This window comes from Sciurus carolinensis, chromosome 18 (genome assembly GCF_902686445.1).
Source record: "Sciurus carolinensis chromosome 18, mSciCar1.2, whole genome shotgun sequence".
In the NCBI taxonomy this organism is placed as follows: domain Eukaryota; kingdom Metazoa; phylum Chordata; class Mammalia; order Rodentia; family Sciuridae; genus Sciurus; species Sciurus carolinensis.
In genome coordinates this window covers 24,282,671-24,300,984 of record NC_062230.1, presented here as the reverse complement: position 1 = coordinate 24,300,984, position 18,314 = coordinate 24,282,671, and the positions used below count along the sequence as shown (strand labels likewise).

The window sequence follows — 18,314 nt, the reverse complement described above, 5'->3', positions numbered from 1 at the left end:
AATAACTCTTGTTACTCAAATACGAATAGATCAAACCAGATAGACTTGTAAAAAAAATTGGTGCACAAATATTAGAATTTGTAAAGCTGGGTCCCAAGTGAATTAAATTTGGGGAAACACTGAACTATTAAATTTCTCTATTAGCCCCATTTTACAGTTGAGGAAACGGAGTCTCTTTGTGGAAGGGAAGAACAGAAGATAGGGAGCTCTCTTCTAAATATTCTGGCAAGCAAACCCAAGAATCTTCTTTGTGGTGGAGTTAGATATATATAAAACAAAGATCGCTCCTCCCCTACCTCTGCAGAACGTGTGGATGTATGTGTGTGTAAGGGTGTGGAGCCACAGGCCTTTCCGGATGAGTGACAGAGAGAGCCCATCCCTCCAGGAGACGCGTGCAGAATGACCAATGGGATGGATGGGTGGATGGGTACCAGCCTCTCCGCAGAGGCCAGGGTGGAATCTGCTGGGCCCTCGGCTCCCCTTCTCCCCCTCCCAATCCCCCAAGGTCCTTCCGCTTTGGGTACTCCCTGGGGCGGAGGCACCGAGGTGCTCATCTCCTTAAAGCAAACCCGGACCGAAGACTGGGTAGGGGGCGAGGCTCGGATCTGAAGAACACAGGCTGCGGTCCCCGCGCCGCAGCGCTGCGGCTAACACTTTGCTGGGAGGCCGGCAGCCGCGGGGGGTGCCAATATGTAAAGCAGCTGGCGGCGTTGGGCGGGGCCTGGGCGCGATGCAAATGAGGGAGGCGGAGCCTTCCCGTGGCTCCGCCTCCCTCCCCCGCAGCTGGGGCCAGCGGTGCCAAGCGCAGCTGGACCAGCGGCAGCAGCTGGGCGAGTGACAGCCCAGCTCCGCGCGCGGCCGCCGCCAGAGCCGGCGCAGGGGAAGCGCCCGCGGCCCCGGGCGGCAGCAGCGGCCGCCTCCTCCCGCGCCTTCCGGGCCCCGCAGCCCGCGGTCCCGCGGCCCCGGGGCCGGCACCTCTCGGGCTCCCGCTCCCCGCGCGCAAGATGGCTGACCCGGCTGCGGGGCCGCCGCCGAACGAGGGCGAGGAGAGCACCGTGCGCTTCGCCCGCAAAGGCGCCCTCCGGCAAAAGAACGTGCACGAGGTGAAGAACCACAAATTCACCGCCCGCTTCTTCAAGCAGCCCACCTTCTGCAGCCACTGCACCGACTTCATCTGGTGAGAGCGCGCCGGCGCAGGGCACCTTCCCGGGCCCCCCGAGGGCAGTGCTGCACGCGGGGACCCCTCTCCGAGCCCCGGGCTCCCGAGGGAGAAGCCACGCCGGTACCCCTCATCCTCAGGCTCTCCCCTGGACCATTCTGCCCTGAACTCCCTGATGGACTGTCCCGCAGGTGCCCTGTCCTCTGGTCTCAGACGGCCGGCCGGGAGGCACCTCTTGCCCTCTCTTACCCCCAGTCGCCTCCAGAGCATCTACGGGCAGCGTCACGGGAGCTTTTTCGCCACCTGGCTCGGAGCACGGGGTGTCTGTCCCACCTCCGCAGGGCAGCCCCTCGGGTGCTCTCTCTCCTGGGGTTCCCTACCGCTCTGCTTTCTTCCGGGCTCGAGTCGCCCTAATCCCCACCCCTCCTTTCTCTATCTCCCTGCGGGCACGGGACATCCTTTCCTCCTGGGTGTCTCCGGAGCAGCGCCCTGTGTTATCTTTTATTGCGCCTCCCCGAGGACCTGGGTTCCCTTTCTACTGATCAGTTCTCCCCCTCGCATCACTGCGGGGGGGCCTCTTTCTTCTCCTTGTCCCTCCAGGCATCGGGTGTCCTTTTCACTTTCCTAGTCCCCCAGGGGACTCCGCCGCTGCTCCGGGGGTCCCTCTCCTCCTTCCTCTGGATGGGTCTTTATTTCTTCTCTTTCCCTAGGGCACTCGGGACGTCTCTACGGGCAGGTCTTCTGCCTGTCTTCCGCCCCCACCCCAACGGAAATGCTCACCCCCACCCACGCCCCCATCCCGCCACCTGGTGGTCGCAGTCCCCTCTCTTCTGCCCGGGTGACGGGAGTTGTGGGTTACCGCCGAGTTCCCACCTACACCCACCTCCCCAAGGCGGAAGGTTGTTGGGCACCTGGTTGTGACTGGGAGATTGCACCTGGCGTAGAGGGCAGGGGAAGAGGCTGACTGGGAGAACTAACCGGTGTCTGGGCCCCTCAGGCTGACATGCATCCTTCTGCTTTTGCAGGGGCTTCGGGAAGCAAGGATTCCAGTGTCAAGGTAGGCTCTGGGGCTCTGGGATGCCGTTTGTGGAATGAGAAGGTGAAAGAGAATTTACAGAAGTGATTGAGTTAGTAGAACGCGAGGAATCCCTTCTGTCAGAGTGACCTCCCAGGCTAGGAATTCTTCACCATAAAAGGGTCCTTTTAGGGGATGTATGTGTATGGGACAGTGATGCTTCATCCAGGAAAGCCTGGTCGAGCTGGAGGCCCTAAAAATCAAGGAAGTGCTTCCACCCCTTCTCCCTTCCCACAGTGGAAGCGTGGAAAGGGGTCTCCTGAATCTGTCTTGGTGTTGCCCATCCTGCTTGGGGAGGACCCTTTCTTGCCCCTTTTGCCGCTCATTGCCCTTCCTCACCTCACAGTGAAGTTTCGCTGCTTTTCCTGCTTTGCAGAGGTCTCAGCAGGTGGCCACCTCCTCTGCAGATGGCCCATCCCCTAGAACAGCAACTGTGGTATCCCCTGGGCCTCCTCCTCCTCTGAAAGAGGTGGTTCCAGATGGGGTGCCTCTCAGATCTGCGTTTAAATGGTTCTTTCTATCTTCTGGGTAGAAACAGGAAAGACTCCAAGTGATTGGTTACCTGGGTCCTTGAATCCAGTTTGAGACCCTTGACTCTAGCCTGGCGTGTCCAACCTATCTTGATCGGGTGTACAGTGACCTTGGTGGTCTCTGGGATTATAAATGGGCTCCCCAAAGCCATCTCCTCTAAGGACTTGTTTATCCCCTAGGATATCTTTAAACATTTTGTGAATTAGATGTCGGCATTTTAGAACTGAGAGGTTTCACATACATCTGAATTTCCAACTTCAACTTTGCTGAGAAATGGTCTCATTCTGATGTTAGAGCAATCATCTGGAACCGAGGGCAGCTGTTTTTGTAGACTGGGCACACATTCACCATTTTGTCTCGGTCCATTTCCACCCTGGCCTGCTTCATCCACTTTTTTGGGCCCTGTAGGTCTTTGAATTGGAAACCTCTGGTCTGGAAAATTTGTTTGTGCCCCCTCCACCCCCACTTTTAGGCCAGCGCAGTTGGGTTTGGTGAAGAATGTCACATTTCTGCTATGTGACCCTCCTGGTGCTCTGAGTTCAGACTAGGAGAAGAAAGCACTTGAGTGATTGGGGTCTGAAATAGGACTTAGCCCTGATCACCGTGTGCTGGTTGCCTCAACTCTCCAGGAAGAAGGGAAGCGACCCCTGGTGAGGGGAGGTGGCATTGTGAGTTGTGTGCAGGGCTAGCCTGGAGCATGGTACTGCTGTCCTCTGAGATGTTAGCTCTTTTCTGATATCTGGGGCAGGACAGACTCAACCAGGGAGACTTCTAGACCTTCCCTGCCTCTCTTACCAAGATTTGGAGCACCATCTCATGAAGCCACCAGAGGACTTCCCAAATCCCTTTAAATGGCAAACACTTGGGCCCAGGTGCAAACGACTTGAATTGCTTTCTAGAACTTTGTCTAACCCCCTCGAAGAAAATACCAATGGCCCGTGGGTGCCCGGATGTGTCATTTCTTCTTTGAGATGGCCTTTCAATTCCACAAATGGGTTTCTGTCTTTGTCTCTTGCTGAGGTCAGGGGTGACTTTTAAACATTTTTGCTGCTGCTCTCCTGAGCTGCAAGCTCTGCCATTATTGATGGCTGGGAAAGTCACTTTGGAATGCGTGGGGATGGCACATCAGAAGCAGGAGATCCTTTTGTTCACAGCCTGGAAAATGAAGGGAATTTTCTGATGTAATGAGAAAAAAAAAAAATTAAAATTTCTAATGAAGTATGGACACTTTAGAGATAGGAGTGCCTTTCTTTTTATTTATTTCTTTATTTTTGCAGTAGGGATTGAACCCAGGGGCACTTAACCACCGAACTACATCCCCAGCCCTTTTTATATTTTATTTTGAGACAGGGCCTTACTAAGTTGCTTAGGGCCTTGCTAAGATGCTGAGGCTGACTTTGAACTCTCAATCCTCCTGTCTCAGCCTCCTGAGGGGTTAGAGGCATGCGCCACTGCAACTGGCCCACTTTTTTTTTTTTTTTAATCATCTTTCTTCCTGTCATGCTGTGGGCATGTGCATAGGCTACCAGGTAAGTTAGTGTGGGGTTGAATCATGGCTTTGAGACTTATTAGCTTCTCTGTACTTCAGATTCCTTATCTGTGACATGGGGCCAATGACAGTGCCTACCTTTAGAGTTGCTGAACAGCTCTAAGTGGTGGCATTATTTAAGATGCTCCAATGAGACATTGAGCATTCTGAGTGGTACAGAATGACCTCTCAGAAAACAATCAACTGCTAAGATGGTCTCCAAACTAACCTCCGTGGTAGGGCAGCTGGTGCGTGAGAAGACTGACTCTGTAGGGTTGCTTTGCTGTGGAACTGTCGGCTAGGTAAGAGTCCAAGTTCAGTTGTGAACATGTGGTCTTCCTGGGTTGCTGCTTTGACCATGTATTTCACTTGGGTTGGAGTGGGGAGGAGAAGAGAGTGGGTGGGACAGATTGGCAGCCCCTGAAATCGAGGTGCTTAGGATGGGGTACATCCGGGAAGGAGGGAAGTTTATCCCTGGTATTGAGCATTGCCTGGGATTAATTTCTGGAATCACAGAGGAGCACCTTCTTATCTGATTATTTTTGGTACCAGATATTTCCTCTTAAAGTGAATCTACTTAGAATGGGATCAACATTTTAATAGAAAATACATTAGGCTTTATTTTTTCACCTAAGTCAACAGTCCAGAGCCTAGGTCCTTCTGTGCCTTTGAACTTTCTACTCTATCATCCCTAGGGAGTGACAGTTATCTCGTAGAATGATGCTAGACTCTGCAGTCCTCACATGCTTCTTTCGGCCAGTAGGAAGCAGGGTCAGGGTCAGGGTCAGGGTCACTTGTGGAAGTTATCTCCAGATACTTCTGCCTGTATCCTCTCGGCTAGAACTTGATCATATAGCCACACCTGCCGCAAGGGAGCCTGTGGGAAATTCAGGTGGCCACGTTCCCAGCGAAGAGCTGGGGGAGGGGAGTTTCCATTTCAAAAGTAGATACATGGAGAGGATAAACCCTCTGCCATTCTTGAGTAGGAGATGTGTGGGATGATCATAAGGCCAAGAGGCCATTGAGAACAGCCCCCATGCCCCATTAGGCTGTCATGGAAATTGGGGATGTAGGTATGAGCTGGGAGTGAAAATACGGAAAGTTCACAAACCATGGGAAATTATGGATTTTTATGTGCTTAGGGGAGCTTAAGAATAGATTTTCTTGCTTTTGTGCTGCTAGAGGGCAAAACTCTTGAGTTGACTGCTACATAATTTCTCCCTTTTTGTTTTCACTCTCTTTTTAATAAAACCACACTCGGTGAGGTAGTTCAAGAATGCTTCTGGTGACAGGGCACTGAGGATCCCTCTTGTGAAATTGCCCACATTCAGGATTAGAAGTGGGATCCCTTACACAAGCAGACTTCTCTCAGTGGCATTCTGCAGAAGAGCCTAGAACCTGCACTTGTGCTTTGATTATAATTGAGACAAGCCCTTGGGTGGAATTCCCCCCTCATCCCAAGAAGATTTTGCAGTTCGGCAGAGAAAATATTTATTTATTTATTTATTTATTTATTTATTTATTTATAAGAAAGTCACTTCAGTAGAAATATGCAGTAAAATATAAAGATCCAAAATTCATAACATGAGATTAGAGTCAGGGGAAGTGGGCTCAAATTTCTGATCTGCCACCTACTCACTGTGTGACCCTGGGCAAATCGCCCACCTTGTTGTAACCTTGGTCTCCTCATCTGTAAAATGGGGCTACTAATGCCTACTTTATAGGGTGATGGGGAGGAGGAATGAGGCCAGGCAGGAGAAATGTCCTCCGTAAGTATTAATGGCTTTAAGTGAGATGACCATTGTTACTGAATAGTGATAGGAAAGTGTGTCAAAGTGGGAAAGAGTTCATTCTGGAACTCACTAAATGACTGTGCCTGTTTTCATGTGCTTCGATGGGTTTTCTTATTAGGTGTGTCTCTCCATAGGCTTTGAGGTACACCAGCGAGGACGCAGTTCAGTGTCTGGACCTGAAGAGCTTGGCTTGGTTAGCATCATCTTTCCTTGTGAGAAAGATCTGAACTCACCATGGACTCTAGAAAAACCCCAGGGCACTCATTTTCTGACTCTGAAGAGCTAAAACTGATGATTATGATTAGTAAGTCAGCTCTTCCCTTTCCTGTGTAGATTCAAAACATCTTTTCTAAGTTTCTAATTGAAATTATTGTAAACCCTAAAGTATTACATGAACCTAAACAGTTGTATTTGTTTCCACCAAATAGCAACCCTTTAGAACGGAAGCTTCTTTTAGTGTGTAGTTAGCACATATAGGTTAGAATTTTTTAAAAAATATAATCTAAGATGAATGAGAGTTGGAAGTGTAGGTCAGTGGTCGGGCATTTGCCTGGCATGTGCAAGGTCTTAGGTTCAATCCCCAACAACAACCACAACACACACACACACACACACACACACACACACACACGTTAAAAGTGAATCAAAGGTTAATTTTATTTTGGGCATAGTTTTCCCTATGAATTTATAATATAACACTGTGCATTTCAGGTTGAACTTTCTCAGTAAAATCCTAAAGAAGGCCATTAAAAAATTACTAAGTCAGGCTACAAGTTGTTGGACACCTTCAATCCCAGAGGCCTGTGAGCCAGCTCCACCCACCTGTTGGCTTATTCTGAATGGCTCCTGGGGGTTTCCATGCAGATAAAAGACAGATAAGCCTTTTGATTGTGTTTGATAGTTTGGCTTGAAAAGAGCCACCTGAAGTGGGATTTCAGGCTCAATGTCCCAATTGAAATAAGAATCTTTTGAGTGGGTTAACACTGGGTCTTAAACAGGAGGGCTGATTTGTTGGAGAGGCAACAGAAAATTCATTTTGAGCTGTAGAGCACTCCAGGGAAGCTTGAAGCTTTGTCACTGAGCAACAGAATGCCTTTCTAAGTAAATATGGAAAATATGACCTTTGAAAATCTAGTTGATATGAAATACAGGTTCTTAGAAACTAATTAAAAATATATTATTTCCAATACTAGTGATACTCCAGGTACTGCCCAGAACCAGCTGTGTCATGTTTAAAATGTATCAAGGTCAATAGAGAAAAACATAGAGGAGAAGGTAATTGGTCAAGAAATGAACTTGGGGTTTGGAAATGATTTGTGCACATTCTTGCTGTGCTCTACACTCTCTTTCTCTGTGTCTGTCTCTGTCCCTACCCATAGCCTCACATACACACATGCATGCATGCACACATATGTAAATAGATCATTACATCATAATTCGGAAAATAGGCATCTCCTTTTGATACTTTTCAACTGTTTATCTAAATTAAATTATGGAGTATAATTTTAAATCCATGATTTGGTCTTTTGATTCTGTAATCCAGTTAGTTCTTGGGTGCACAGGAGGATCCCCTGAAACGTGCACCAGCTCTGGATGATGTCTTCAAAGGCTTGAACCCTTATCATTTTTGGCACTTGGTGTAATATCATGTGTTCTTTGGCTTCATTCATCTTATTTCTCCATTGAAATTGTATATTTCATAAATAGGATGTCAGCCTTTTTATAGAGAATACAGCGTACAAAGTGTTTACATATGGCATTTTGAAGTGTGATGGCTCTTTGAAACTCTGGCAGGAAAGTTGTCTTTTCACCACATACATGCAGTTTCCCACTTACTCATCCTTCCATTTATTCGTCCATCTATCCACCATCCATTCATCTATCCATCCATCTGTCCATCCATCCATCCATCCATCCATCCATCCATCCACCCATCCATCCATCTTTCCATTCATCCATCCATCCATCCATCCATCCATCCACCCATCCATCCATCTTTCCATTCATCCATCCATCCATCCATCCATCCATCCATCCATCTTTCCATTCATCCATCCATCCATCCATCCATCCATCTGTCCATCCATCCATCCATCCATCCATCCATCCATCCATCCATCTTTCCATTCATCCATCCATCCATCCATCCATCCATCCATCCATCTGTCCATCCATCCATCCATCCATCCATCCACCCATCCATCCATCCATCTTTCCATCCATCCATCCATCCATCCATCCATCCATCCATCTTTCCATCCATCCATCCATCCATCCATCCATCTTCCATCCATCTATCCATCCATCCACCCATCCATCCATCTTTCTAAAGAGCATTCACCGATTAAGTTGTATATGTCAGGAATTACTTTTTGATGTCAGGAAACAGTGGTGAAAGCTTTTAGGATGATCTCGACTGTCATGGAGCTTACAGTGATGGAAGATGAGGTTTTCTACAAATCATTGCACCAAGATTTAATTTCACTTGTGTTAAGTATTTTGGAGGAAATTTATTAGGTGCTATGAGAATGTATAATGGGAGACCAACCTAGGTAATGACTGGAGGTGGAGCTGGGACATTCTTTGGTCTGGGAATTAAAAAAACAGTATTCCAAGTTCTTATTCTCTGAGGTAAGTGGAAAAAGCCTGCATTATCAGAGTCTAGAGCTAAAAGTCTACACTGTGAAACTGCTCATATGCTGGATAAAGATGTGCAAGTGGCTTATCTTTGTGACATTCTGTGGAGGAGCTGAGCCTTTTCTTGTGCCGTGGCTGTAAGCGGAGTCCTGGGCAGCACTAGAGGGCTACTCACGATGGCTTTCCAGAGTGACACGGAACTTCATCTCTTCTTAGTTAGGAACTCAGATAATGAACGGACTTTCCTTTTTTTAAATTTTTTACTTCCAGGGCTTGCAGTTTGAGGTGACTGTTCTAAAGCTGAAATATAAGACTGTTTCAGAGGTGAAAGAGCAAGTCTGAGCCAATAGTCAGAAAATAAATAGAAAGAAAGAGCAGAGCAGAGCAGAGCAGAGTGGAGCGTCAGTTCCCAGGGGCCCAGGATGACTCGTGTTACTCGCAGATACGCCCCTCACCCTGGTTCTCTCCCTGGTGTACTGTACATCATTCCTTTGACTTAGTGTTTTCTCTCATTTGAAGATATTTTGTAAGTCGTTTCATGATACGCGGCATTGAATCAAGTGTGGAGAACCATCCTTTGTCAATTGACCTTCTGTCTTCCTGATCGCATTAAGCAGGGAGTCTCAGTTTGGTGTTGTTATGTCTTTAACATCTCTCGAACACCAATCTGGGCACTTAGTAAATATTCATTGAGTTTTCTTTCTTTCTTTTTTTTTTTTTATTGCAGAGGAACTATGGAGAATTGTGAGAGCATATAGAGACTTTCTTTTCTCTCTGTGATCCAACTTATTTATTTTCTGATTTTACCCAGTTTTGAGCCTGGACCTCTTCCTCCTCATGGACTTGATTTGTACTCACTCTTCCTCCTCATGGATAGGGAAGGAGCCTTTCAGTGTTCTTCTGGGAAGTACTTGTGTTGGAAGTGTGCTCAGTGTTCCAGAGGACTGGAAGGCACAGCAGCACAGGGTCTGGTAGTGATAGTGACCCTGATTCAGGAGTACCCATCTTTTGATCACTGTGTTGTTGTTACCTTTAGTTGTTCTCTCCTGCTTCCTTGTGTCTCTTGGTATCTCCGTTCCTCTCAGCCCACAGGCAGAAAGTTGTCCTACTGAGTCACATGGGGAGCTCAAACCCAAGACCAAGAAGGTTCTGATTCTCTCCTTTAAATCTTGGCATTTGTTAAGTAGATGGAAATTACATTTGCCAAGTAGGAGATCCACAGCATTACTTGTTCAGCAATGACCATGTTCTGTGGGGAATTCTAACCTTCTTTCCTCGTGCTATTGAGAACCTAGACTTTCTAGAAAGACCGTATAAAATTGGGCTTGAGAGTTCAGGCTCAAAAATCAACAGACCTGATTTTAAATCTTGATGCTATCTCTTCATCACTCTGTGACCTGGAGGCAGGTAAGACATGATCCTCCCTTTATCTGCCCACCCATTCATCCATCATCCATGCACCCACCTAGCTGATCTTCCATCCATCCATCCATCCATCATCCATCCATCCATCCATCCATCCATCCATCTGTCCGTCCGTCCATCCATCCATCCATCCATCCATCTATCTGTTCATTCAATAAATATTTATCAAGTGCCTACAATAGATCAGGTACCATCCTGGGCATTGGAATAAGAATAGTGAATAAGACAGTGTGCCCACCTTCATGAGATTTACATCCTAGTAGAAGGAGGAGAGCAGTAAGCCCACAGCATAGGACAAATATGTGCTATGATGTCAGATGGCAGTGGGGACTTTGAAGAGGAATAAGACAATGGTGTTGCCCTTGAAGATTCATTCTCCTGGACTCTCGAAGGAAGAGCAGCACGTAGCCAGTCGGTTCTGACACATACGCAGAAGTGTTACACCACGGGTGTAAAAACACTTTGGATGGCATCCCTACTCCTCTGGGAGGGGTGGAGAAGATGCCACAGAGAAGGTGATACTTGGGCAGTCTTACCATAGGAGTGGGAGTTCCCAGATTGACAAGGGGGTGGGGACAGAGGAGGGAGTTTTGGGCAGAGGGTAGCACAAGTGGAGTCTTGCGGGAGAGAGCGTGGCACCTGCAGGAAGCAGGAAGAAGGGTGTGTGGCGGAGGAGCTGGTGGCGGATGAGCACCACGTCACAGGGTCTGGGCCTGAGGGAGCAGTGTCATGACGAGGGAGTGGTGATTGTCGTTGTTTGAAAGCGGGATGTGTGTGGGGGGTGAGTGAAATGGTCAAATATTTGAGAAAGAGGAGCATGAGATGCATTTTGAAACAATAATTGACAGGACTCAGATCCTGAAATTCCAGGCTCCTGGGGTTGAAGGTCAGGTAGGAGAACCTGAAACGGTCACTCAGGAACAGCGGGGAAGTGTTACCGGAACATCTTGGGGCTGTTGCTATTATTATTATTGTTATTTTTTGCATCCTAAAGAGAGACTTGAAATTTCATGTCAGTCATGATGTCGATTTTCCTATTTTGGGGGGTGGTTACTAGGTTATTTCCATGGTTCTAACAATAGGGATCTCTCTTCCCTGCATCCTTAGGTGTGGAGGGCCGCAGAAATGAGTTGTCCTCTGAAAGGAATCCTCCCACTCTTCTCCTCCTCTACTGCTGTCACTTCTCCACAGCACGTGGTCACGGGGCACAAGCTGTGCATGATGGTGAATGGTTTGTGCTTGGGGGACAGACAGGCTTCAGCTCAGGCTTCTTACCGTAAGACCTTGACCAAATGACTCATGCTTTGTGCTTTGGTTTCTCCGTAGGCAAAAGGAAATAATAAGAGCACCGAGTTTATAGAGTGCAAGAGTTTCTTTAGCACCTTGCTTGACATACAGTAAGCATTTCATAAACAGCAGCTATTTCTGTTCTTCTTGGACTGGGCACTGTCCTTGTCCTTTGTAGAGTTTATAATCTTATTTGGGGAAGCAGGATGGAAGCTCCTGAATCCAGGAGATGATGTAAGAATGGATGCGCTTACTGCGCTGTGGTCAGTAGCCTCAGCTGCTACTGAAGCTGGATCTAGGAGAGAGATGCTGAGCTGGGGCCAGGAGGTGACTGGATCGGGTGGGGGTAAGGCTTTCTGAGAAACTCTTTTCTAGCTTGCAATGCTTTAGTTTGTGGGAAACCTCAGAAAGTTGAATTGGAGTCTGTGATCACCCCACCTGCTGACCTCATTTTGAAAGGTATTGATAGCATTTCAACTTTTTTTCTGGCCGTGTCATTTTTTACATTCTAGTTCCTTCGCCCTTTGGGCAGAGTTTTTGTGTGCTCTCTGAGTTGAAGAAGCTGGCAGAGAGCATGGCAGAAGCTGGAGGGCACGTCTGTTGCTTGTCTTGTTTTCACGGTGAGGGTGGTGATTTCTGTGGGTAGCCCTATATTGAAGGTCCTCCTTCCTCTGTCATGGTGGAGACCACTCTTTGGAATTCAGGCAGTCATGCAAACGAGAATTTTGTTGTTTGTCCAGTTTTTTTAAAATTTGTGGATAGTTTTTCTTGGGGGCAGTAGTTATCTGGATGAATTGAATGTCGGATCTCATGCCTAGGGGCTTTTCTCTCTGGGCCAAATAGTGCTCTTAGGGAAGCAGGATTGGCACAGAGTGGTGAGGGGCCTGTTTTCGTGTCAGCTGGATATCCGTTCCTTGGTGGTCAGCTTCCCCTTCTCTCCAGGATTAAGACCCAGACTTTGGTCTGGAACCTTCCCATCTCTCTTTTTTTTCTCTCCAGCTGAAGATCCAGCTGGTTTTCTGCAGTCATAACACAACCTTGTCCATGGCAGGACTTTTGCACGTGCTCTTTCTTCAGCTTGAATTCCTCCCTCTCTTCCTCCTCTTCCTCTGCTCACCTCCTGCTCATCCATGAATGCAGTTGTCTCCCTTGGAGAAGCATCCCTTGACCTTCCAAATCGGATTCCCCTGGCGCATTCTCATAGCCCCTTCTCATTTACATTTTCAAAAAGGAGAAAAGAGAGAAAAAAAATATACACTATAACAGCCATATAATATTCAAACCTCCCAGTCTTCAGTCACCTGATACATGAGAGGTACCTGACAATGAGCTTCCAGTCTTCAGCAGGCATCTCGGGATGGAATTTGCCCCACCTAAAGATGGCAGCTTCTGCTTCCAGGATAATCCAAGGTGGCTGCACTGACTTCCAAATGTGTTGGCAAATGGGCAGCTGTAGCTCGGGGCGTGAGCATGATTGGCCAGGGGTCCTGGAGGCGGGGTACATTTGGTCAGGCAAGGGTCCTGGAGGCGGGCTGTGGTCGGTCAGACTGAGGGGTCCTGGAGATGGGGTTTGGTCAGTCCTGTAGGTCCTGACTGTTGTCTCAAAATGGCAGCAGCCATGTGTAACCAAACTTGTGGGTTCTGAGACAGTAGCCTCCTGGCAACAGCAGGCAGCTGGCAATCTGCTGGCTACCGGTGGACGATCTGCAGGTGGACCTTGGGTGTTGGGTATGAGTAGGTGAAAGGCAGGTGATGGGCAGGCAAGAGGCAGGCAAATGGGCAAATGGCGGATGATAGGCGGCAGTCAGTGAGCGATCTGCACTCAAAAAGTAGCTGATATGCTGGCTCCATTTACATTTTCTAAGTATGTATTTATGTGTTTTGTTCATTTGACAGATGTCTTCCTCACCAGAGTGTAAATTGCGTGAGAGTCGGGACCACATCAGTCTCATTTTCCATTGTTCCCACGTACTGTGCTTTGTTCTTGGTATATAGTATGTGCTCAGTAAATACTAACTGAATGAATCATACAGGGGAGACATGAATGAATAGAGGGAGTAATTTGATTTAGGCATTAGTATGTACCTTAATGAACTTCCTGAACACACCCATGTCACCAGGACCCGGGTCAAGGAACAACATTGCCGGCACCCTCAGCAGATTCTCTCTACCAGATTCCTGAAGAATAATCATTATCCTAGCCCCTTTTGCATCCATTCCTGAACTTCCATCAAATAGAATCACATCGAGCGTATTCTTTTGGGTCTGCATGATTCCTTTCACGTGTGTCCACTTCTCTGTTATGTATATTACACTTTAAGAAACATTTAAAAAGTCCAGAGTTTTGAATGACTGAGGCTGAAGCTGAGAAATGTTAACTGGGACTTTTCAGTTTTGCCTGAAGAAGTGAAATCCACGTGGAAGACAGGCACCTTCTGGAGTCACCCGTTGACGGAGGGTGCCATTTTGCCTTCTGGGCGGGGGAGGGGAACATCTGCTTCCTGTTTCATTGTTGCCCATCAGTCACAAACTGCACTACAAGGAAGCCAGGGCATTCTGACAGTTTTCCCACCCAATAATTGAGCTCTGTTAATACCAGGGAAACTTGAGCTCGCTGACTATTTTTAGGACTGAAATTTTAAAAATCCTGTGTTAGTTATAAGGTATTAGTAAGAATCTACTAAAGCTGCTGTAACAGATAAGCCTTGACGTCTCTGTGGCTTGACAGAAGATATATTTCTCATTTGCATCACAGACCCATGGAGGTGATCCTGGGCAGGCAATCTTCCACTGTCCTGGTCATACCAGCCCCAGGGTCCTCTCCACTGGGCCAGTGGATGTGGGAAGGGATCCTGAGAAAGCACCCTCATTGCACAACCACTTTGCCCGGAACATTTATCACTTCGGCTTCCATTCTGCTGGTCAGAACTCAGGCATGAAGCTGAACCAGCTGCAGGGGCTGCTAGAACATTTGGACTGACTCTGTGTCCAGGAGAAGGAGACAGGTTTTAGAAAACACAGTAAACCCCACCCCAGTCCCCAAAGTCCTGGTTTCCTTTTGCTTCCTTTGGGGTGATGTATCCAATTTGATCTCTTGCTTGACCAATAAAACTGAGCTGTGACACTCTAGACCTCTTTATCTTATCAAACATGCTCGGGAACATTTGGGGGAGAGCAAGTTCCCTTTGTGTTACCAAGAGCAAAATAAAGCAGCATTCTTCTTGTTTTTAGCTGTGAGATCAATTCGGTTCTTGTCCGAATTTCTAATTTTTCTACCAACTAGAATTCTTGCTTCCTCTGGTTGCCAGTGTGCATTCTCAATACTACCTCCAGAGTCTGGGGTAGATAGGGATCATAGCTTCATTCTTTCTTTTGCTTATTTGTTATCTCTCATGTGGAAGAACTCTTTGGTACTACTTCTTCCAGATATTTGGCCGGACACTCAACAAATCAATTATCTACTGTCGTGTAACAAACCTCAATTCTTAGTGGCTGAAAATAACCTTCCTTTTATTTAGCTCTAGTTTCTGTGGGTCAGTAATTTTGGCTGGGCTCAGCTGGGTGGTCTGTCTGTTCTTGGCTGGGTTCACTCACAGGCTGGGGCCTCAGCTGAGATGCCTGGGACAGCTGGACCTTTCTCTGTGTGACCTCTCATCTTCTAGTGGGTCAGCTCAAGCTTGCTCACCTGGTGGTGGCTGCGTCCCCCACACACAAGCCAAGGCTGCCTGGTTTCTTGAGGCCTCTGCTCAGACGCCGCAGTGTGGCTTCTTCCCTAGTCGGTTAGTAAAAGCAAATCACAAGCTTGCCCCAGAAATAAAGGAGGAAATAGAGGAGAGAAAAGATTCATCCTCTTGATGGGAGCTGCTGCAAATAATTTGTGACATTTTTGGAGCCTACCACCTCAAGGTCAAAGTAGCCTTTGGGATTGCTTAGCTCTCTAAAACATGCTCTAGTTTTGTGAGCATCTCCTGAAATGAACTTGACCCGATGGCAGGCCCCGAATAAATGCTTACTGCTTATACCTGGCAATGACAGTACCTCCCCCAGAAGGGCTGAGGCCAGATGAGATACTGCATGTGAGGAGCACAGGTAGGACTTAGAAGTGCTGAACTCTCCCACCACCCTCCCACTCAGTACTACCACTCAGTACTACCACCACCGCCGCTGGGCACGGCAGACCTGGAGGGTAAGAGAAAGCAACACAAGGCCCCTGCTCTTGAGGGAGACATCTGGGAAAGAGTCAGCTCTGCAAGGGGACTTACGTAATCCAGTGTGGTGAGTGATAAGAGCTATGGACAGGGGTGTGGATGAGATCTTGTGGCATACTGTTCAGAAGCGTGGCTTCAGACCTCGGTTCCTCTGCTGGTCTGGGCATTTTTCTTGACCCTTTAAATCGTTAGTTTCCTCATCTATGAAATGAAGATCCTGGCCTGGAGCCTACCTCCTAGGGTTCCATTAGATTAAGCTAGATAGGGGCATGCCAAGAATACATGATTGTTCATTAAATGTTAGTACGGTAAAAAAGCATAAATTCCCCAAAGTGTTCTTGTAAAAATGTCCTAAGAATACTGTGTTAGATAGCTTTTTCATTGTTGTGACCAAAAGACCTGACGAGAACAATTTTAAAGCCACCACGTTGTTTTCCGAGGTGCTGGGGATTTGAACCCAGGTCCATGGGCACAATAAGCAAGTGCTCTGCACGCTGAGCTATTTGCCCAGTCCTTGATGAGAACAATTTTAGAGGAGGAAAAGTTTACTCAGGGCTCATGGTTTCAGAGGTCTCAATCCATAGGTGATGGATAAACCATAGCTAATGCCATGGCTGTGGTTTAGGGATGAGGCAGAACATCAAGAGCATGGTGGAGGAGAGCAGCTCAGGACACGGCAATCAGGAAGCAGAGGGAGGGAGAGCTCAGCGCACCAGGGACAAAAATTAAACCCCAAAGGCACATCCCAGTGACCCACCTCCTCCAGCCACACTCTGCCTGCCTATGTTACACCCAGTTAATCCCTATCAGTGGATTAACGCTCTGATTAGGTTAAAACTCTCATAACTCAAATCATTTTACCTCTGAACTATCTTGCATTGCTTTACACGTGAGCTTTTGGGGGACACCTCACATCTAAAGCATAACCGACACCCTTCTAACTTAGTTCTCCTTTGAAACCCTGGCTATTGTCATTGCTGCCTTGTTTTAAAAGGTGAAGATTTTCACGTGGGAGGTTTTGGGGGGTATCTCTTGGGAACAGCACTTATAAGGGATTGAGGGAAGCAGGACCAGGAGAAGTTGAGGCTTGGTCTGATCCCATGGCTGGAGTTGGGAGGTCGCTTCAGAAACGAAGTGGATCTGCATGCAGTGGTCACTGACTGTGGGATGCTATTCAAGGGAGGGAGTCTCAGGAGGACATGGCTGTGAGCCATTGGACTTCAGCCCTCTCAGCAGCTGGGGTATGAGTGTGTTGGCTCTGCAAGTTGCGGGAGGGTTTGGAGGATGCAGCCTGGGATTCACTCCATGCTTCCAGGTCTCTGTTAGAGGTTCAGTCCAAACTGTACCTCCTGTCAGTAAACCTGTGGAGCCTCACCATTTACAAATGGATTTTGTTACTAAATCTATACTCGTAGATTGCATCTTAACAGAACTGGAATATCATTTACAGTGGGTCCTAATCCGACTCGGCCTAGGGACATGGGAGTGGCTTCCCCAAATCCACCCAGCTACCAGAGAGGAGAGCTAGGCAGTGGGACTTTGTGCCTCACCCCACTTCCCTATGCCGTCCTCTCTGAGTCCCAGGAGACTCCAGGCCGTGTTCCAAGACTGGTCTTCATGGTTCCACAGCCTTGTTCCCCTTGGACCCTTGCGCCATATTGTAGTTCCACTTTGGGAAGCGTTTTCTTGAATTCTTCTACTTATGTTTTTAAAAAATTCATGGATCATCTCTCATGACAGCACCATGAAATCAATTGAGTAAGTCATGAACACCGTGAAAAAAATAGAACAGAAAATATCAGAGTGAGCACCCTTAGGAAGGGCAAGTATTGTTTCGTGAATCCTTTCTGTCATATCCACACATCCAGGCGTGTGTGAACTGGGTCAAAATGCAAATCGTGTGTCTTGCTGTGGGGCTGGTCAACACCGTTTGCAAATTGTGAAGAGGAATAGGAAGAGGCCCTGGAGGCTCATGAAATTGGCCCATGGGCCGTTCAACTTAATTTATTTTTAGGGATGATATAAGGGCATTATTTGGAATTGGTTATGGTTAGAAGTTTTATTTGGACCCCAACACAATATCCCCAGATTATTGAGAATGTCATCTTTGAGCTTTAACATCTCACAGACGAAAGTTAGTTTTCCCCATAGAATTTTAAGTGTGGCATAAGAGTTTTTGAAAAGTGGGATTATGGGTTTTGGTGGAACTGCTGGGTCTGACCTGTCACTTGGGTGAAGTGTCAGAGTGCTGTGTCAAGGGCTGGCAGAGAGCTGTCCCTCTCCTGCAGAGAGAAGGAGCTGCTTATCCTGGGGGATCCTGTGGGTTGAGAAAGAAGTGTTTTAGGATCAGAACCAGCACAGGGGGAGGGAGGAGGTGGTGTGGAGGGGCTGCGCCCGGCCTCTGGAGGTGTGGGAACAGCTTGCGGGCGTGGGGGGCGGTGTGGCTCCCCATTGGGGGGCCGTGTGGATCCCCATTGCGGGTCTCTGCGGAGGGCCGCCTCCAGCTGGGGCTTCCAAGGACTGGGATTCAGTGTGTGTTTATAGTCTCTGGTGTCCCTAGATAGGTGGGGGCCTCAGCGACAGCTGGCCTCATTGTGTTTCCCTTCTGGCCTTCTGTGATCTGGGGCCCAGCAGCCATAGGGGGGCCAGAGAACTCCAGATGGGACAAAAG

The 18,314-nt window shown here is 47.8% G+C and overlaps 1 protein-coding gene across 1 annotated transcript in view; it reads left to right on the top strand.

Moving 5' to 3' along the window:
• The first annotated feature begins 774 nt into the window (after nt 1–774).
• Nucleotides 775–18,314, top strand: part of Prkcb (protein kinase C beta) — a 306,315-nt gene continuing 288,775 nt past the window's right edge. Inside the window, 2 exon segments of the mRNA XM_047533405.1 lie at nt 775–1,177; nt 2,185–2,216. Of these exon segments, the coding sequence (XP_047389361.1) occupies nt 1,005–1,177; nt 2,185–2,216 (205 nt within the window). The 5' untranslated portion in view covers nt 775–1,004.